Here is a 21,569-nt window from a genome sequence, read left to right on the forward strand (position 1 = left end):
TGCGATGCAAAACCCAGTTTTGCGATTCAGTAACCTGGTTACCGAATCACAAAACAGGTTTGCGACTCGCAATTAGTAAGGGTGTTCCCTTCCTAATTGCAACTCGCAGTGCAATGTAGGATTGTTTTGTGACCGCGAACGCGGGCGCAAACCAAACGCAGTTTGCACCCATTTCAAATGGGTGCTAACACTTTCGCAAAAGGGAAGGGATCCCCATGGGACCCCTTCCCCATTGTGAATGTCACTGTAAACATTTTTTCAGAGCAGGCAGTGGTCCTGCTCCTAAAAAATGAAACGAAAACGTTTCATTTTTCGTTTTTGTTATGCATCTCGTTTTCCTTTAAGGAAAACGGGCTGCATTACAAAAAAAATCAAAAAAACCTGCTTTATTGAAAAGCAGTCACAGACATGGTGGTCTGCGGTCTCCAGCAGGCCACCATTCGTGAGGGGGTCGCAAATTGCGACCCACCTCATGATTATTCATGATGTGGGCATTTGCGAAGCCCTTGCGAATCACAGATGGTGTCAAGGACACCATCCTACATTCGGATTTGCGACTCGCAATTTGCAGGTCACAAATCTGAACCTACCTACTTGTGGCCCCAAATTCTTAAAGAAAGTCACAAAAGTGCACCCATGGTATATGTCGTACCCCTATAAAATATTTGTGAACTGTATTTTAGCGTGGGTAAATACGATGTGTAGATTTGCTCATGTGAAAATCTATTGAGCATCTGCAAGTTCATTTTCCCTCCAGCCACTTTCTTCCCAACCCTGGAAGAAGTTCTAATTCTGCCATTGTCAGGAGTAAATGTCCAACCTTTCTTATTATGGGAAAATATTAGAGAGAAGCTGGTAAAAATCTTTAAAAACATGCAGGTTAGTAGGTTTGCAGACTCAAAGGCATTCCAGCCCTGGAACTATTGCTTACTGCTTCCTCCAGCCCCAGTATGCAGATCTGCAGAAAGGTGGCAAAATAAGGAAATTGCTACAGTAGGGATTGAAACTCCAAGTATTCAAGCCCTACTATGGTAGTAGCCCTGGCATAATCAGAGAGGCTATTAATTGCTGCCATAATTTGTCGCCACACTACATGGCACCAAAGGGACAAGTAGATCTTTTTACAGGACAAGTAGATTTGAGAAGCAACCTGTCCCCTGGACAAGTAGATATTTTAATAAATTCCACACCCCTGTGTGAGGCATGAGCTCCACATGGAATAGGGCATAGACATGGAGGAGCCGCCACAACATGCATCTCTCCAATACATACATGCTCCACGACAGGGTAGACGCCTAAACACTGGCTAGCTAGAGGCCTCAAAAAAACACCTGGGATTTCCTGAAGGCTATGGAGTAAGCAGAAATTGTCTCTCTCAGAGAAGGAGTAGATTCTTGTTCTGGCTTACCCTGCTTAGGTGAACAGAAAAGCTAGGTTCCCTCCTCCACAGAGCCTACCTTACCCCAGCTAAACTGAATGAGTATCTCCCAGATATATGGGCCTGGTGTCCACTCTGTCAATTGTATATACTGATTTATTCCACATGCTCTGGACCACTCTCTCCCTTTCATATTACTAGCAAGCAGTCACCTCTTATATTGGCTGCCTTACAGGCAACAATGCTCTCCGCAAGTGGGAGGTCTGCACATCAGGTTTTTTATGTGGCTCTTAGAAAAAGAAACCGGAAGTCTGCATGTTAGACCTTTTCTTTATATTTGTTAAGCATTTAGGGCCAGATGTAGCAAAGGTTTTTACCCATTCTGTGTCTATGGGAAAAAGTGTTCGTACATATGGCCCCTGGTGACCAAGCTCCACCTCAGGTAGTTGCTTGGCAACAATAAGTCAATTTGGGCTTGAGCTGAACACTGCACTGATGTGGAAGGCGGCCAGAGGAAAGCGAATGCATTCTCTTGCACACGGTTGGAACGCATATCTTGTCACCTTTCAAAACCTTTGCAGGGATGATATGCAAACCTCAACCACCCAGTCCCCCCACTGAGAAGGGGATGTAATCTAGCTCCCCCCATCCCCACCGAGAAGGGGATGTAATGTAGTGGTTCCTTCTGAGCAAGCCAGTGGGGGACACCCCTCTGTAGTGCCTACTTCTGCCCTCACTCATGTTCCCATCAGCGCACCTGCAAGAGACTGCACCTGCCAACGGGTCCTCCCATATTACACTACACTTCGCACTATCTGAACTCCTGCTTCTAATGTGACTACCTCAGCTGTCCACAGCTTATTTCCTCATTTCTGTTAAGATTGTGCACCCTCTCCCCTCAAGCATCCCCATCAATTAACAGATGTTACATGTTTTTAGATGCTTGGTGCATGTTTTCCAAATCACTATTGGTAGGTGCACTGTTTTACATCAGCTAGACCCTCTGACACTACCGTGAATAGTCCAATCGGTAGCAAGACTGTTTATGTACTGTTTTTAACTGCTGCCATGTCTTTTGTAATAAAATACCAATAAAATGTCATAAAAACATACTGTCTGCATATAATGGTATTTATGTAGCTCTGGCTTCACACATCCCTCTTCTTTCCTATCTTCTTGACATATCAGATTGGCTGTATCAGGAGCAGTAAGTGGACATCCCAGATACTGCACTGTGTCATTAATGGTGGGAATGAGGCTTTGCAAACCTACTAGACTGCTTTCCCATAATTCTGGGCTCCAGTTGCCACAGTCACTGGCCGTACTGTGCATAGAACGCATCAAGAACTAAGGTAGCATACAGTTCATTGTTTGGAATGTGAATGCTGCTTTGTAATATCCATAAAGGCATACTTAAAAAATCCAAGGCATTAAAATGAAAAGGCTGAAATGCCATTTTTCCAAAATGCTGTTTAAAATCTAGAAAGCACGATTTGACAATGAAAGTGTACAGCCTGAGAACAAACCTCTGGAGATGGGATAACAGACATACATGGTGAAATCTCGTTGATTCGGTTCAACTTCTGACAGTTATAAAACTCCATAACTAGGTTCTCAAACATTTTTCTTCTAATAATGTGTGCTTGAAATGTTAAGGTTTCAAATATGCATTAAGAAAAGTGCACCTAAAAAATTATTTGGTCATTTCCTGTACGCCCCATAGGCAATGCTGTGACTACTTAGGCACCAGTGAGAAGCCTATGTTTTCTACAAAGAACTCAAGCACACTAGTTCTTGGTACTTTTGTGGTAAGGCATATTCATACTCTGCACGGGTCGTTTAAGTTGAGCTGTCCAAGCCTGATAAAGATAGGCCGCATTACGTAGATGGGGGAGATGGGGAAACTATGCTCCATAGAACATACTGCCTTGCATAGCAGAGATAAGTTTTAAGGGTCGCCCTGTGAACGACTCTTGGAGATCAAGAGCGAAGGTAACAATGGGATCACCTAGTTGTAAATTGGCCCCATGTTGCAATGGTAACCTTCAGTCAGTCTTTTTTATACATTTATCAGCATTGGGCCTGTCTGACCATGTAGTTTCCCCTAAACCAATAGGAAGGCAAACGGCCAGCCTTTGACAGAGTGCTGTTGGTGGGGAAGTGGCAATAAGTTAGTACTAGATGATCAGGTCGCAGTAAAAGAACCCAATAGATTCTGCTGTTGATGCACTTCCATCACAACCACCACACCGACTTTTTTTTATTTAGCAGGATGCAAAAAAAAAAAAAAAAAGCTGATATATATAAAATGTATTGTTTCAGACCACAGATGAGACAATTTTAAGTCTCACGATTGTACTACCTGAAGTCGAGGCTATGCTTAGCTTACATATTTAAAGTACAAAGGCAAACTAGTAGGAACTTAGGGAGCACCACTTCTTGCGCCAACAGATACATATTGTCCTTCTCCAAAACATGGTCCCCTTTAGGGAACAAAGTTTAAGAGATGGTCAAAGAGGCCAAAGGTCTAACGGAAGGGTATTTATTTAGGCCTACACCTAGACTTGTTAAAGACTGCACATGCGCCAGCTGGCTTATGCACATTTATATCAGACAGTGTGTATGCCTTCAATATTAGACGATGCAGAAACAATTTAGTGGAGCTATTTTCAGCCAAACAGCTAGAATATTCACCAATAACTCAATGAAGAGGACACTCGACACTCTACTGATACCACACCTTCAGAAGCTGAATCAGACTTTACTTCCAATGCAAAGCTTTGACCTATTTGGAAAGTCAGACCCAGGCTATCAAAAGTGGTGCCAATTCATACCAAGGGCAAAGTGTGCGCTAAACAAATACTAATTACATTTGTTATACTACGGAAATACAAAAACAAGAGCAGGGAGGCCATGCTTAAAATCTAGAAAAAGAGGTGAATGCTGACATAGGTAGGTCTGATTGAGGTATGAGCAATTGTGGCTGCAGTTGAAGAAGACATTATCAGGTATTCTCGCAGAATACATACCACTAGCATCACCTTTACCTCTTAGGACACAAGTCCTATTGCTCATTTTTTTTTATCAATTCTTCGTTGTCTCTCGGAACCTCTGAGGAACATACAACTCCCTTCTTGTTGGATCGAGTGGTACTATGGTTTGGAGCAAAGAAACAACTGCACATCACAAATTTACGTTTTTTAAATCACTCAACTTTAAAAATGTGAGGCATGTCAACCATGAATTCAAGACTATCTGGACTACGTTATATTTTTAACCAAAGGCAGGTAGCTAATCTCATTATTAAAAGCTCATATTTTGAGATCAAAGTGCACTTTTAGGATTCTAAACTTCTGCACCCCTTTTTTCCTGTTATTTCTCTGCACCATCTACAGTCCCAAGAACCAACGACTGCTCGTTTAGGGTTTTTCTGGTATATACAGACTACAACATGGTGCCAGGAGCACCACATTTCAGGAGGCACACCAAGAATAATAAAAAAATAAAAAATAAAAATCCTTGTTCTGCTTTCCATAAAAGGGAACTGTATTGGTCTTAAGACAATAAAAAGTAATTCCATAACGAAATCCTTGAGAAAGTGCATGAGTGGTCTTTGAAGCCCGTTAACACATTTGTGGTAATGCAAGGGCTCTGTCTCTAAAACACAGGTCTTTGCTCACACCGACCAGATGTCTCTCTCTTAGCAAGAACATTTTCACATGGCATGGCACACCATTAGATGCTGGTGTTCTCTCTACTCTGGGAATCATTCCACTTACCAGTTTCAAACTCACAAGTTAGTAACTCTTTCATACTTCTGCTCACTGGACCTTTCTATAAACCCTGGCATTTTTATCTGTCATGGTCTAACTGAAGATTCTACAAATGGATCAGAGTCTTCTCTCTCAACCTTCTGCATAAAAGCGAGTTCTAGCAGAGACTAACTTTACTAGAAGCTACAACTGGGTTATTTTGCCTCTATGCAATGCCAAAGATATGTTCTAGCATTACTCACTGTATTTGCCTTGTACAGTTAAAAAGAACTGGGATAAACGTGAGGAAAGGATACAGACACTCCCAGTAGATGAAATAATAAATATTATTATACTTACTTTCAGGAACTTGAGCCTCTTTGTTTCTGTATATAAAGTATAACATTAAGAACACACTGACGTTTTTCTAATGGTAAGTGCGCCACAATGCCATGTATGGAGTGAAATAGATTTTTCCTTTCACTTGTCACGGAAATAATATTTGCAATAAGCGGACGGCTACAGCTCACTGACTGCTGACTGACATCCACAAGACACGTTTACCTTCAGCACATCTAGTCTGTATTTTGATACCCGGTTCATGTAATACCTCAGAAGCCCTCTCACTAATGCTCTAGGAGTGAGGGTTTGAGGACAGTAATGTTACATTTAGACTTAGAACGACCCGTGTCTTGGACTAAAATGTTTTCTTGCAACAGCTGTATCCTCATTTGAACTGCAGTGTTTCAAACACAGGGTTCACTGCTCGATATTTGCTCTATCGCTTGCAGTCTAGGGCTGTAGTGACACATTAACAATTTTGTCGGAACGGGTATGCCCGCGAGCAAGACCCACATAGCTGTTCCACACATCTGCCAAATGTCCCAGTTAAGGGGGACAGCATCCTCTTGTGCTAAGAATGCGCCTTTTAAAGCCTTTGGAAATGAAGTGCGCCCAAACAGATTTCAAAATGTTAATTGTGTCGGGTCACATATCGAGCCCGAACGGTCCCTTGCTCGGACAGACAATTACATCCTCATTTGACCCACCAAATATTTCAAACAGAATCAGTGCTGAATTTCTTCTTCCAGTGACTGTAAAAATATCCACCTCCTCAAAAAAAAATAGGATTGGAACGCAAAAAGCATCACAACACACCTCTCCCTGACACGGAGAGACCACTATGCCCCTAACTTACGGAAGCAAGCGTGCATTTGTTTCATGCATTCATCTTCCTTGTCATTGATGAACACCCTAGGCAAGCACCATTCACTGTGGGTAAGAAACATGTTCAAGGTAGCAAACAAGGTAAACATACAGGGCCTCATTCACAATCCTTTTTTGAACCTCAAGGTTGAACGTTGGTGTTCTAAAAAGTTAACTTCTGCCTTGAATTGTTAGTTTGAAGTTGACAAATTAAAATGCAGGCAATCCATCAGCATGGCAGATTGCCTGAAGAACTAAACCGAGGAATACAGAAAGAGAAGGGGCATTATACCTTCGGCCAGAAAGTGAAAAATCTCAGGTGGACTAGACAAAGAACAGGTTTAAAACGTTTCACAAAAAATGTGGGAAAATTGTTCACTGAATATTGGTTTTATAAGATCACCTCTCAATACAGTTCCAGCCATGATGACTCCTTGTATGTTTATAAACAAAACAAAAAAGACACTGGTGATGAAAGAACTTAATAGGTTTGAGAGGGGACAAATACAGCCAGATCGAGCCTACTGACCATTTGTGTTCTTAGCCAAGACAGCTCAAAGGTTTCAGGGCAGTGCACCTTACTGACTTTTAAGGCTGATGTGGATTTGTCCATGTGATAGGAGTGTGGGGCATGTCACTAATGATGGGGCTATTCCAGCTACCTGTGATGTGTAAATATGATAGCTGGTCTAGCTCACAGAACCGAAAGAACCCTTATCAGGAAAGCAGACAAAACAAATCGGCACTATGATGAAGGGACTGAATGTCTCCTAGTGATAGTCAAAATCTCCTCTGCATTAGTGAGGCCTCGATTTTAAGAGGCTCATTTAATTCCTATGCCTGTGAACTTTTGTTTGAACAGGTTTCGGAATTATGAGTCCTGTCGTTAAAATCCAACAGTCGGGTTTTTCCCCGTAGAACTTTCAGCAGGTTCAATCTGCTGAAATTCACTAAGTGAAAAAAGCTCAGTAATTACAAAGACATGAAGTGTGTTGTGGAAAACTCAACACTGTGTGTTATCCCCCCATTTTAACAAGGAACCTCGTAATCAAAGTCTTAGAATGTTGGGAAGATATGTGGCTTCGTGGCTGCACCTTTGGAATATGGGGAACCCAAGTTTAAATCCCACCGTCAGCTCAACATCCTTCGATTTTGGGCAAGTCATTTATTCTCATGTGCCAAAAAAAAAAAAAAAAAAAAAAAGGCAAACGTATAACATAGTCTGGTTCTGTTTTACAGTTCTCAAATGCCATTGGGCTAGGTTTGCGCTATAAAAAAAAACTGCACAGGATATTTATCTGATATATGGCTGACTCCCGAACCCCAGAATGCTGCCTCTACCCTTTTTCAGCTAGATTCAGTGGCCATTAAAATGTATTAATCCTAGAATATTAAACACCTCAACACTACATCTGAGTAGTCCTCATATGCTAGTGCTGGGACGGAAATGTTCCTGCATGGTATATGGACATGTAGCCAGCCACGAGAACCCAACTGCCTGCGTATCTGGGATCCTGGCTTATTTTTGGCTCTGGCTTCTCCCTAAAATAGTGTGTGCGCAGAGGGGCCCAAGTCTTCTTCTGAAAAGGTGAGGTCTAGGACCTGTTCTGCAACCTGTATGAGTGCACCAAGTGAATGCACCCTTGGAGCAGAAAGAAATGTGGTCCCTGTCTTGGGGTGAATTCATAAGGCTATGGTGGCGGTTTATTGTATTTTGGGAGTTTATCAGACCTTTTGGGGTGGAGCTCACAACCTCTTATATACTTCTCTTGTGGGCTTAGAGCCAACCCCTGCTTTTCATTTGTTTGTTTCAGTGTCCTTTAAAAATCCTTGCTTGCTAATGCCCAGCCCTGCCTTTGTCCTGCCTTTTTCCTCTTTCGTTCCTCCCAAGAAGCAGGGACTAAGTATAGTATCATTACGATTTGTTTAGTTTATCTGTTTGTGGGGGGACTATTTTAATATTTTTATTATGCTTGTGTTACACTGTGGGTGCTTTAGCCCCTAGCTGCATGAATTGTATTGCAACATTCATCCCTTCCACCTCCTCGCAAGCCGTAAAAGACCAGCTGTCGTGCTCCGATGGGAGACAGCAGGCGTGCTCTCGTGGAAGAGAAGTGTTTTCGGTGCTGTGCCGTAAAAGTTCAACATCACTGCACTACAACATCCTCGTCTTCCTCTGCCTACCACATTACAGCCATCTAGCAAACACCAGACCACTGTGCATGGAGAAAAAGTGTCCAATGCTGGACTCGATGAGGCGCATTAAAAGCAACAGTCTAGTATTGGTGCTCAAATTTATCAGGACCGGCATACCCCAACCTGAAAATGTTTCTCCCAGTATCTGATGCGCATGTGATACCATTTCAGGTGTGCGCATCGACGGTACCATTTTCATTGTCCCCGCTTGCCCTCCGCAGCTCAGTGATGGGAGGTGCGCTCTCTCACTAAAGAGAGGTGTTTTCTGTGGTGTGCCAAAAAAGTGCGACATCATTGCGCTACAACATCCCTGTCTTCCTCTGCCTACCACACTCCAGCCCATCCACAAATGCCAGAATACTGTGCGTGGAGAAAAAGGGCTCAATGCTGGACTGGACGAGGCACATTACAAGCAACAGTCTAGAGCTGTACTGGTGTTCAATCTCAAAAGGCATACCCCAACCTGAAAAACTTTCTCCCAGTCTCCGATTCACATGCGCTACCTTTTCAGGCACAAGCACCAATGGTAGCATTTCACGGTCCCTGTTTGCTGGAAGTACGGCAAAGCAGGCACGGCAGCTGCGAGTTCCCCAGTTGTTTCAGGACAGGAGTTAACCCTCTAGAAAATCATCTCTCCCCATCTTCCTATATAGGAGATGTTTAAATGCGTCCCTTCAGACTTTCTCAGGAGCACAGAAATACAAACACTTCCAGGAGCACAGAAATACAGGGAAGGAAACGTCAAAAATAAGAATACTGGCAAACGTGGGACTGCAGTTGCTAATGTGCTAGGTGGGGAATTTTCTGGGTCAAGGCTGCCCTTCTGTCTACCCACAACAATTACCTAATAGAGGTTGGTGACAGGTAAGGTGCACAAACCTCTATGTTAATTCAGTATATTCTGTTAGTGTTGCAGCCCCAGTGCAATGTGCTGTAAGAAGCACCACTTTATGCAAAGCCTGTGCCTAAAGAACAGCCCAAGGACATTGGAAAGAGAACTGCTCCAAAGTAGTTCTAAAGTCTGAAAGGGTGAAATCACATCCTGTATAGAATAGGTGTGTGCCAGTTCTGAGTTCTTCATGATCAAGGAAAGGAGTGCACTGCAGAGTACTCAATGGACTGCTTGCTGCATAACTAGGACTCATGTCTGCCCGAAAGCCAGTCTCCTAGAGGTGAGGGACCATCAGCTGAAATCTGCCATTGTTGCTGGAAGAGAAGAGGGTATGTCTACTGCCTAGAAGTCTGCCTCTGAGAAATGGAGGAGTCTACCTGTCCCTGCAGGAGGGACTGCCGAAAGGGAGAAGCCCAGAATGTTCCTGGACTGACGAACACCCAGAAAAAGCACACAACCAAAAAACAAAATCAAGAGTGACCAATGGTACTCAGTCTCTCCTGGTGAGACCCTTCTATGTATATGTGTAGTTGTGGGGAAAACATAATATACACCCAGGGATGTGGAATTCCTCCGGGACATCTTGTTTGGGGTCAAGGGCAACAAGTTTTTATGTGTACTTTGTCCTTGGGACAAGTAGGCCCAACCCTCTGCAGCACAAACCCTTTGGCTGCCTGTTTACAGAGAGTGGAACTCTCTGCAGTTGAGGTAATGTGTTACCAAAAGATAATGCTGTTCGAACTTGTATTTATGGTTCATTATTTGAAAACCTTCATTATTAGGGTGAGTGCTGTAAGTAAATGTTTTAAGGTCACACTTCACTACTGACGTTGGTTCCAGTACTAAAAAAAAAAAACGTGTATACACATGTTTGAAAAGTTTAGGCTATGAGGCTAAGTATAATGCTCCCAGAATGCTCTCTGATTATATGCAAATGAAATGTCATTTAGTAAAATGATGCATGCTAGTATTTCCCAAAAATATTTCTAATGGAAAATCAGTGTAACCATTTTCAACATGATTATGGGAAGCATGAAAATAAACAAACACTGACAAAGCCAACTGATCTCACATATTTTTATAAGTCTTTTAGTTTCATCAATGCGTGTCTTGTTTTGACATGGCTTTTGTAACACTTTATTGTTGTGGGAGCGACCAGGCCCTCAACATTGTAACAAACACTGGCAAAAAAAAAAAAAAAAAGTTTTTGAAATCTGAAAGCACAATTTGCCACCAGTGGCATAACAACGGCCCGCAGCCGCCCTCCAGGGGGCCCCTTCAGCACAGCACCTGCCCTGAGTGAGTCTGGAGAGGGGGCTCCTCCATGTTCTTTGCAAAGGGGCACCCTCCAGTTTCGTTACGTCGCTGATTGCCACTGTAGTTCCTGACACTGAACAAAACTACTTTGTGTGCCAATATGCTCCTTGTGGAAGAGCAGAATGCGATCACTCATAGTAAAGCCAGCCGAAAGAGAGAGAAATAGAAGTTTAATAAAAACAAAATGTCTTAGTTAACACCAGCCCTAATTAGGGACCAAGACCCACATGTAGGTAGCTTTTTGCATGTCGCTAACAGCGACTTTCGCTGTTTGCGATGTGCAAAAAGCACATTGCGATGCACAAACCCAGTTTTGTGGTTCGGTAACCTGGTTACCGAATCGCAAAACGGGCTTGCGACTCGCAATTTGGAAGGGGTGTTCCCTTCCTAATTGCGACTCGCAGTGCAATGTAGGATTGTTTTGTGACCGCGAACGCGGGCGCAAACCAATCGCAGTTTGCACCCATTTCAAATGGGTGCTAACACTTTCGCAAAAGGGAAGGAGTCCCAATGGGACCCCTTCCCCATTGTGAATGTCACTGTAAACATTTTTTCGGAGTAGGCAAATGAAACGAAAACGTTTCATTTTTCGTTTTCGTAATGCATCTCGTTTTCCTTTAAGGAAAACGGGCTGCATTACAAAAAAAACAACAACAAAAAACTGCTTTATTGAAAAGCAGTCACAGACATGGTGGTCTGCTGTCTCCAGCAGGCCACTATCCCTTTGAGGGCCGCCATTCACAAGGGGGTCGAAAAATGCGACCCAACCTCATGATTATTCATTAGGTGGGCATTTGCGAAGCCCTTGCGAATCACAGATGGTGTCAGGGACACCATCCTACATTCGGATTTGCAAATCTCAAATTGCGAGTCGCTCTGACTCGCAATTTGTGGGTCGCAAATCTGAACCTACCTACATGTGGCCCCAAATTCTTAAAGTCACAAAAGTGCACCCATGGTATATGTCGTACCCCTATCAAATATTGGTGAACTGTATTTTAGCATGGGTAAATACGCATGTGTAGATTTGCTCATGTGAAAATCTATTGAGCATTTGCCAGTTCATTTTCCCTCCAGCCACTTTCTTCCCAACCCTGGAAGAAGTTCTAATTCTGCCATTGTCAGGAGTAAATGTCCAACCTTTCTTATTATGGGAAAATATTAGAGAGAAGCTGGTGAAAATCTTTAAAACATGCAGGTTAGTAGGTTTGCAGACTCAAAGGCATTCCAGCCCTGGAACTATTGCTTACTGCTTCCTCCAGCCCCAGTATGCAGATCTGCAGAAAGGTGGCAAAATAAGGAAATTGCTACAGTAGGGATTGAAACGCAAGTATTCAAGCCCTACTATGGTAGTAGCCCTGGCATAATCAGAGAGGCTATTATCAGAGCTCTTACATAATGAGATTGCTGCCATAATTTGTCGCCACACTACATGGCACCAAAGGGACAAGTAGATCTTTTTACAGGACAAGTAGATTTGAGAAGCAACCTGTCCCCTGGACAAGTAGATATTTTAATAAATTCCACACCCCTGTACACCTGAGCCTTATTCATGCTTTTACTATAGTTTTGGTAGAGGGCAGATCCAAGTAGGGTCACCAGGGTGGGAAAGAGCACTGAGAGGGGATGTCAGTTTAAAGGGAAGTGTTAAAATTGCTCCAAGGCTCACCTGATGAGTTGTAGCTCGCATGGCGCACAAGTCACAAGAAAGTGTGGACTGAAAGACCTAGAGCCAAGGAAGGGCAGGTCGCTGAACGATTCTGCACCCACATGACAAGTAGAAATGAAAGGAACAAGCATTTATGAAAGAGACTGCTGCAGTACTATGCCCTTCTCTGGTGACAGGGACAGGTAAGCCCTTCTCTGTCATGGTGGAGCCAGCAAAAGGACGTGACAGCTCTCCTTTACACATGGGTATGAAGACAGGGCCCTTCCACTTCTGTCGTGGAGGGTATGTGCATAACCAATGTCACTTTGGTAGTGGTTTGGAAGAAGCACTGCTCCCTCTGCAAGAGGACAGAGTACAAATATTCCAGTTGTAATGAGTGTTGCAACCCCTTTCTGTTTAGGTGTGATTCAGGCCTTGAGGAGTGTACCCTCTGCCATGAGCGATTGGCAGAAACCTCCTATGCAGGAATGCTGGGCCCAGCCACATTTGCATGAGGCAGTCATCCCTTTCACATAGAAGAATGCAGAGGCCCCAACGGAATCTGAGGTCGAAAAGTGCGGAAGTTACCCCGACTTGCCTACCTGGGGGTGTGTAGTAGACCCCAAGGGGGATCCCTGTTCTCTATGCCCTTAGAGACTCAAGGCTATGCCTTTAACATCACATTGGCTGAGAAAAAGGTTATACCTCTCCACCCTTATCTACGGTGGGAGACAGGCGAGTCCCACCTCTTCAGTGGTGAGGCACATGAAACAGCCTCTTTGCCTTTCTGCAGAGGGAGGCACTTGGCAGTCTCCTTTATGTGATGTGGGACATGGAAAAACTCCCTTACCTCCTCTTTTCGGCAGAATGAATTATTGCCTTTTTTGTGGTGGCTATTGGGCCGCGCTACATTGTGATTGTTAGCATGGAGCAAATTGCACCCTTATGAAATGGAGGTATAGCTGCTGTTAGAAATTGCCCTCTCTCCAAGGTTATCCCCAGACGTTTTGCCTTTCTCCTCCTGTTGTTCTGACCATCTTTTTTCTGGCCTGAGCACTTTACCACTGCTGAACAGTGCTAAAGTGCATGAGCTTCTCTCCCAAAACACAGTAACATTGGTATAGCCACAATTGCCATATTTAATTTATCTGTATGTCCCTTGTAAAGTGGTATACCATATACCCAGGGCCTGTTCAAATAAATTCTACTCATGGGCCTGCAGCGCTGATTGTGCCACCCACTTGAATAGCCCTGTAAACATGGCAGAGGCGTGTGTGCCGTCTCACTGCTACCCTGAATTGGCATTTAAAACCTCTTGCCAAGTCTTAAGCTCCCCTTTTCTTACATGTAAGCCACCCCTAAAGAAGGCTCAAGGTAGTCCATATACTTTTGACTCTCAAAGTTGTTTTTCATTACTGTGAGGGCTGCCCCCCTGATAGGCCAGCATTAGGAATTCCTTATATTGCCTTTAAGCTGTAATGCCTGATCTGAGAGGAGTAGCTGCATCGTGTTTAGTACCATTGGATTGGTAATAATAAATCTGACTTTACCAATAAAAATGATTATTACAATTTTAGAAATGCCACTTTTAGGAAGAGTGCATTTCTCTGCACTCACTGCCCTGTGTGCCTACAGCCTATTTCTAACACACATTTGGCTTGAACTACGCGATAGCTACACTTCTGTATTCCCTTCCAACACCCACAACACAAGATACTCAGCTGCATCTGTATACTGATGGGTCTTCCTGGGGAGAAGGTTGGAAAGTGCTCACACTTACACCTCTAGGGGAGTGACCATAGTCCACACAAAGGGCCTGATTGCCTACCACTGATAGTATAGAGCCAAGGCTGACCTGAAAGGGGGACATGTGCACTTCACAAGAACTCCTTGTAATCTTGCTCCCACATCAAAAGCACTTTCTAGTATAAGTACCAGGTTCCTGACTCACTAAAATCAGTACACTTCTGGCCTCAAGAAAATGCTACTGGAGTAAAGATTGCCACTCTGTCAGGATTGACTGCTCCAATGAACTGCAAGACTGCTTTGCTATGGCGCCCTGCTGATCTCTTCCCAGTAGCCCAAGACTCATTCACCAAACCCACAGTACCTCCTAGTGGGTTTTTGGTTTCCTTTGCCAATTGTTACTTCAATCAAACCCCAGGCAGCTTTGCAAAACTCTGCAGCTAGCAACTTTGACCACCCAGAGAATCCCTGCTGAAACTTTGCCGCTCGCTGCTTCTATCACCCCCGAGTGGCTTTGCCAAAGTCTGCTGCTTGCACATTCGATCACCTGGAGCGGACCTGCTGACACTTTGCCACTCGTCACTTCTATCAAACCGGGCGGCCTTGCCCAACTTGGCCACATGAAGCTTTGCTCAGCTGAAGCCACCCCAGTAGCAATCGTCGCCAGTTTTCTCCTAGCACCTGGAGCAGCCCAGCTCAACCCAGCATTCGCACCATTCTCCTGTGTTTCCCACCTGCTTCCCTGGTGACCGTGCCCAGAAATCACTAATATGCTCCCCGAGAGGAGCGCAACTAGGACAGTACTGTAGTCTATAAAATCATCACGCACTTGTGCCGGGGAGCCACCGGCATCAGCTCTGTGACTGCATTATTGGATATCAACGTTGTTTTATTTTTGGTCAGCAAAGCGAATATTTAACCATTTACGAACTGGATCTGTCTCATGCTGATGTTAAATTAACCGGATAAAAGGGCTTTAGCTTTGTACTTCTGTGTGTAGTCTTTTTGTGGTGTACCTCCTATGGTTATTGTGTGTGTGTTGCACAAGTACTTTACACATTGCCTTCCAAGTTAGGCCTGCCTGCTCTGTGCCAAGCTACCAGAGGGCGAGCACAGGCTAATTTATGTTGCGTTACTGATTTGTCCTGACCAGGACTCCGAACCCTACATAGACAAGGTGCATACCTCTGCCAATCAGAGACCCAATTACTAACAGCTGCACACTTATACTTTGTCACTAGGGCCACCTTGAACCAGTCCCTGCTTTTTATCAAACAACATTTTGCATGCGGAGACTTTTATCTCCATACTTATAATGGAAATAGCAATACAACCCCCCAGCACTGAAAGCGTTATTGGCTGAAAAATCCTCACCAAAAGACATGGTGCTCATAACATGGGGTCAGTGTCTGCCACAATAGGTGCATGGTGCAGCCCCCCTGCCTATTGGGTTTATAGCTGTTATAATATGCTGCTGTAAGATTACCAGATATTTCCATGTCACCAAAAAGCAATGTTCGAGTCCTGTGCTCGTCTTTTACAGATCGTTCTTTTCAGACACGTTAGTACACTTGGATCAAGTGAAGTGAACCGGGACTACAACTCCCAGAAAGCAATGCGTTAAACTAAACACCGGGAGTAGAACACCATGTCTGGGGAGCCATGTGGAGCTATCTGGTAAATTATACAGTAGACAGGTTGTCCAACATGGCAGCATGGGTAGTCTTAAGATGAATGGTGGCCTGCTGCAGAGGAGATGGGGACCAGCACTGGCAGTATTTTCTAGGGCAGGTGGGCAAGTAACCCTTTTGCGTTAAAGCTGAGAGAATGAACCACCACCTATACGGTCTGATAATAAACAACCCGCCTCTGCAGTGCAGCATGACTGGGGCATCTCCCCCCTCGGGTGGGGGACACGACGCCCCTGCACCCCCAGGCCCCCCTGCAGCGAACAGTGTGCTTCCGAGCAGGTGGACCCACCCAGTGACCCGGGCCCCCCACCTCCCTCCCTGCCCGGTGCCTGCACCCAGCGCTGAGGGCCTAGCCCAAGCCGCCGGTGTGTCGCAGTGAATCTCTTCCCCCTGCTGCTCGCTCCCATGCACCCCGCCACCTCTGGGCCTCTCCCGCGCGGCCCGCGGGGGCCCGGCGGCGGGCGGCCACTCACCATGTTGCCGCGCGGCCTCCTCTCCTCCACCTCCACCTCCTCCCCGGCTCGGGCGGCTGCTGAGACGGGCAGTGTTCCCTCTCTCTCGGCGGCGGCTCCTGGCGGTGCCTCTTCCGGTTCTCGCTCATGCGCACTGTGTGCCGGCAACCCGTGCCCGACCGGGGGAAGGGATAGAGCGCGGCACAGCCGCCGGCCGGAGGGGGGACGTTATATGAGGCAGAGCCGGCGCCGGGGGCCCGGGCCTCCTCAGCGGGGGCAGCGGGGCTTCCAGGCGGCCCCCGCACCCTGCGACTGCAAAACATCCGAATTATTCTGTGCGTTCACACAAAAAGCCCACCGGAGGAACTACGGGAGAGTCAGTGTTCAATGTTCTACTGCGGTAGCCTCTAGGCACTGAGACAAATTCTGTCCCGGAGTGACTGAAACAATTCAGGTCAAGCAAAAAAAAAAATCGGGGGAAATTGTGGGGAGTGACTGTACGAGTTCAGGCCACGCTTAAAAAAAGTGCAGGACAAAAGGTTAACATGGACGCACCTGAGGAGGTCAAGTGATAACATAAAAGTAAATTGACAGCTGTTTGTAATAGTTTCAATTTATTTGGTTTATTTAATGTTGACCGATTTTATCTTGCATTTTAACTACTGACCTGAACTCATTGTATTTTGAAAGGGCGTTAGATTTTATGTTTATTTTTAATTATTGTAATAATTGGTGCAATAAAGCTTACTCTCTTATTTGTCAGCTAGGTGGTATAAGTACACGTCGAAACGACTTATTTTCTATGGTTTGTATTCTGCGTCATTGTCGGACTGGCCTAAAGGACAATCTGACACTGCCAGGTAGGCCAGTCCAACAGGTGAGTGTATTGGCCGTTTTTTTATGATGTGGTTTGTCATTTTTGTGGCTGTGCATGGGCTGGTGTTGTAAGACTGTAGAAAGCAGCACTGTGCAGGATGTGGATGCTGTTATTTTGTTGCACATTTGTGGAAGAATCATTTTCATTATTGGAACGGGATGTGTCCAGGGCTTTAAGTAGACCAGGTCCTGTTGGTTCTGAGCACTGGCAGTAATTAAAAAGCTTTGGCAAAGCCAATTGGTCTTGCCTGTGTGAGAGCTATTGGCTTTGTCAACGTCTTTTAGCAATGTTATACAGCAGCGTGGTTGCTGTTTAGCTTGGCTAAAACATGGTGGCATGGGGCAGAGTGGCATTGAGTGGAGTGACGCAGAGTGGCTTAGAGTAGACGGCATTGAGAGGAGTGGCATAGTGAAGAGTAGAGTACTGTACAGTAGAGTGGTATAGAGTTGGATGTAATGGCATAGAATGGAGTGGCATTGTGTGGAGTGGAGTAGCTTAGCATAGAGTGCTGTGGTGTAGAGTGGTGTGGGGTTAGGCTGGAGTGGCATAGAGTGGAACAGTTGTGGGTGAAAGTAGCTAAAGCATCTATAGAGGCAGCAGATAAGGTGAAAGCAACATTAATAATAAGTGCTGGTTGCTCAGATGTGAATCTACCTTAATAAAACAGAAGACAAGAGGCGTTTGGCAAAAGACGAACGGTTTGTTTAATTAAACATTACTGCCGGGAGAGCCTTTACAGAAACTGAGTTGTCATGGAGTCACAAATAAGGTAGTGATAATATAAGCAAGTGGGCCTCGACTTGGCATGGACACAATGTGGGTCAACCGGTAATGTGTCCAGATGTCCGGCCTGAGGGGCACGTGATCACTATGTGTTGCTGTGCTCTGACTGGCTAAGTGTTCCTAACTACATGTGGCATTAATCATCACCTGTATCATTTCAATGTTACAGGCTCAGCAGTCACCTCAAATTTCTCCAGCGAACACCACATTAGCCTTGCACAAGTATGATTGCTATGTCAGGTAAGCATCTTTTGGCACATTGTACTACCTTGAGCCACTTGGTTTGTGTGCAATGCCTGGTTGCTACCTTGGAATATATTTCATATTTGCTACCAGATAAGTTTCAAGGAGTTTGAGTTTGAAGCTTATCAATCAGACACTTTCAGGAGAATTCACTGGGTACTCATTTCTGCTTTCAAAACTTCTAATCAGTGTTATAATAGAAGCTATTATATGTGTTTTTTAAATTAAATTTTATTAGGTTTTTTAAACCAAACAATACACCTCATACCAAGTCAGATTGGTATAGTATCATTCAATCATAAGAGCATTATATTCTTGTTTGTTGACCACGTCAGTATGCATGATACAGAGTCCTGCTGATCATAAAACTAGGAAAGGAAAATGGGAGCACATTTCAGCTGACAAATGTTGACAAATGTTATTTGCAAGAAAGATCATACTTGTTTCTTTTACAGATCATTCTACGACTTGCCTCTGACCATGCGTGTGCTGTGTGGTCTTCCTTCGGGCTTGTGCGTGTTGGGTCTGGAGGGACAGCACCCCCAACCTGAACCTGAACCTGATTGATTGATCATGTTGCGCAACACCCCTGCTGCTTTTGAAGGGCAATACCCATGGATGCATTTGGCGCAAGTTGTGCTTCACAGATCAAAGTTCTGCATGGGAATAATGCAGAGTAACATGGATGTCCTATCAACCCGTTTGATTGCAAATCTAATGGAACCAACACCATGGCTTGTTATCACCTGGTGACTGCTGCCAGTCACAGTAAACATGTAAAGAGAAGTTGATTTTAGGACTATAGGGTATATTAGTCATTGGTCAAAAGGGTGGAGTGTAATGATATTTGTGTTTTGACCACTGACTCCACGTTTCACTTAGCCTAGCAGCACACTGTCACATTAGTGACCACCAACTTCATTTTTCCTATTGACTTTATTTTAGCATTAGCCACTGCATCGTTAAAAGCTGCGAGTATTTTTCCATGATAATGTGCTCCTTGCTCATGTTTTTACTCTGAGTGTTTGTGTTTTCTTTCTCACCAAGGGCTTAGGCTGATAAGAATGTACTAGAATGGCAGGGAACGGTTTTGTTTTGATAGAGGGCACGTTGGGATTTTGGCCAATTCCTGACATGTCCTTTTCAAAGCTGATCTAAAGTAACCAGCATTTTTTAAATAATAAACTTATGCAGTGGGAGGGAGTTTCTAGAATTCTCCTCTCTTGTTTACTGAAAATATATAAGAGGCCGAGACCAGATGGACCAGTAGTGACTCAGATCTCGGACATACTCAGGACGCTGAGGTGTGTCATCCTTCCCGTGAGGATAATTGATCTCTCTCTTTATGATCGATTCTGGGATCTGGCGGTCTGATGCTGATTAGGTGAGAGATGAAGCAGATTTGCGCTTGCCTAATGGTGATGCATTTTTTAATTCCTTATTTACTTGGTATTGTAATATAGATACATATATTTGCTGTGTATATTGCTGTGGAGAATCATTTGAACATGTTTTCATTTCATTGCTGTGACCATTTTTGAACGTGTACTTTGAGCATGCTGATCTCCTCTACGAACCTTGCAGGGTGAATTAACAAATGTCTTCTTTAGACTAAGAAGCGCATTCCAGAGATTTTTGTCAGTGCATGAGTGTTTCAGGTCGGTCATTATTGAAGCAAAACAACTGTATAAGTGCTAACCCTTACCTTGGACCAGTCTGTGTCTGATATTGGCAGTGCTAAGTCCTCCTCCCATCTACCAAGGGGGGGCATCATACTGTGCTGCAAAGCCTGGTCGAGACAAGTTACCTTTTTAATATGGTCTCCCACGGTACACAGTACCCGGCAACCCCTGTGGAGCGGGGGCTCTGCCGTTCCAGAATGCCAGTGAGCCCACAGGGTTGCAGCTCTATGTAGGAGAAATTGACCCCCCCCCGGCATTTCAAATGTGGAAGGAAAATCTGCAAAGAGCATATGTTTGCCATCCCGGTGGAGCTCCCCCACTGAAGTGACCTGGTATTGGGACGAATCTTCAAGACCCCACAGTGCTGCGCCTGAGGCCAGCTGCATCAGGTAGGGCTTATTAGTTTGAGTGCTCTGGAGAAAATGCCTCCAGCAACGGTGAATGACCCGTAAGGCCCTGTTTCCACCATGCGGTACTCGTCTCAGGTGCAGCAGGATCTGCAGCAATGCAGGCAAACTTGGGATGTTTCCAATAACACTGCCCTTCTGACCGCAGTCTGGTGGCGAGCCACTGGTTAAACCACTGGAGTTGCACTGCAAAATAATATACTTCAAGGTCCGGAGCTGCTAAGCCTCCTTCTGTCGTCAGGCGCTGCAGCTTGGCCAGTGCCACCCTGCATCTGCCTGACTCCCGTACTAATTCTATTAACAGTGAGTTCAGATCTTGAAAGATTCGGAGGGGTATAACAAGGGGCAGGGTAACAAAAAAAGTCCGGGAAGTGCCAGTATCTTTGCTACTGCTATCCTCCCCGCCACAACAATGGTAGGGTTTTCCAACAATCCACCGAGGTACGGAACCCTCTGAGGGACGCCCCTATATTGCCCCCCAGGAGTTCAAGAGGGGAAATCATGATATATTTTAACTCCCAGGTATTTCAGACAGGAACCCTCCCATGTATCACCATGGAAATCCAGGGGATAGGGCATGTCCCTACTAAACGGGAACAGGTGGAACTTTTGCCAGTTTATACTAAGGCCCAAGATGTTTCTAAGATGTTCCAGAAGTTCCTCTGCCTTCGGAAGGTCTTCCTCTGCCCTCCACAGAAACAATATTATATTGTCCACATAGAGGGCCGATTAGTGTAGCTCACCCTCAACTTCGAATCCACAAAATGAGGTGCCAGATCTCGCCCTACTTATAAGTGGCTCCACAGTGATGGCAAATAATGAAGGGGAGAGCGGGCACCCCTGTCTAGTGCCCCTCTCTATTTCATATGCATCGGAGATATATTTCCCGGTCCAGACTCGGGCAGTGGTTGCTGAATATAGCAGCTAGGTACATTGAACAAAATCTTGCCCAAGGTCCAACTTCATCATTGTCTGGTACAGAAAGTCCCACTGGAGGCCTTTTCAGTGTCAATCTCTATGATCAAGGCTCTGTGTTTATCGGGAAGCTCCACATCCGGTACTGATAAAAAGTCTGCAAATATTCATGGGGTAAATCCCGATTGGTACGCATGTATTAGTTTGGGCATAAGATGGAAGATGGAGGAGATGGGTTGCCTAAATGCAACTGAGTATTTTATAATCCATGTTCAACATGGATAAGGGGCAATACACCCTCATGTCATGCCTGGAGGTGGCTTCCGGCAGCGGGACAACCAAGGCCTTGTAAGTGGACGTGGGGAGGTGTCCCATCTCCTGGGC

General features: G+C 44.9%; 1 protein-coding gene and 1 long non-coding RNA gene across 3 annotated transcripts in view; one reads left to right on the forward strand and one right to left on the reverse strand.

Annotated features, from left to right (window-relative positions):
- The window catches only part of DCUN1D1 (defective in cullin neddylation 1 domain containing 1), a 140,994-nt gene extending 124,538 nt beyond the window's left edge, over nucleotides 1–16,456 (reverse strand). Inside the window, exon 1 of the mRNA XM_069213102.1 lies at nucleotides 16,300–16,456. Coding sequence (XP_069069203.1) covers nucleotides 16,300–16,302 — 3 coding nt within the window. The 5' untranslated portion in view covers nucleotides 16,303–16,456. The remainder of the gene's footprint in view (nucleotides 1–16,299) is intronic.
- A 152-nt stretch (nucleotides 16,457–16,608) lies between these two features.
- Nucleotides 16,609–21,353, forward strand: LOC138265409 (uncharacterized). Of its 2 annotated transcripts, none has more exons than XR_011199358.1 (4): nucleotides 16,609–16,732; nucleotides 17,046–17,155; nucleotides 18,108–18,178; nucleotides 18,637–21,353. It is a non-coding gene; the product is annotated as an uncharacterized lncRNA (long non-coding RNA). The 2 variants fall into 2 exon arrangements; XR_011199359.1 differs by lacking the exon at nucleotides 16,609–16,732 and adding an exon at nucleotides 16,765–16,860 and having other exon boundaries at nucleotides 17,042–17,155.
- Nucleotides 21,354–21,569: the final 216 nt, after the last annotated feature.

Source organism: Pleurodeles waltl, chromosome 11, assembly GCF_031143425.1.
Source record: "Pleurodeles waltl isolate 20211129_DDA chromosome 11, aPleWal1.hap1.20221129, whole genome shotgun sequence".
NCBI classification, from domain to species: Eukaryota; Metazoa; Chordata; class Amphibia; order Caudata; family Salamandridae; genus Pleurodeles; species Pleurodeles waltl.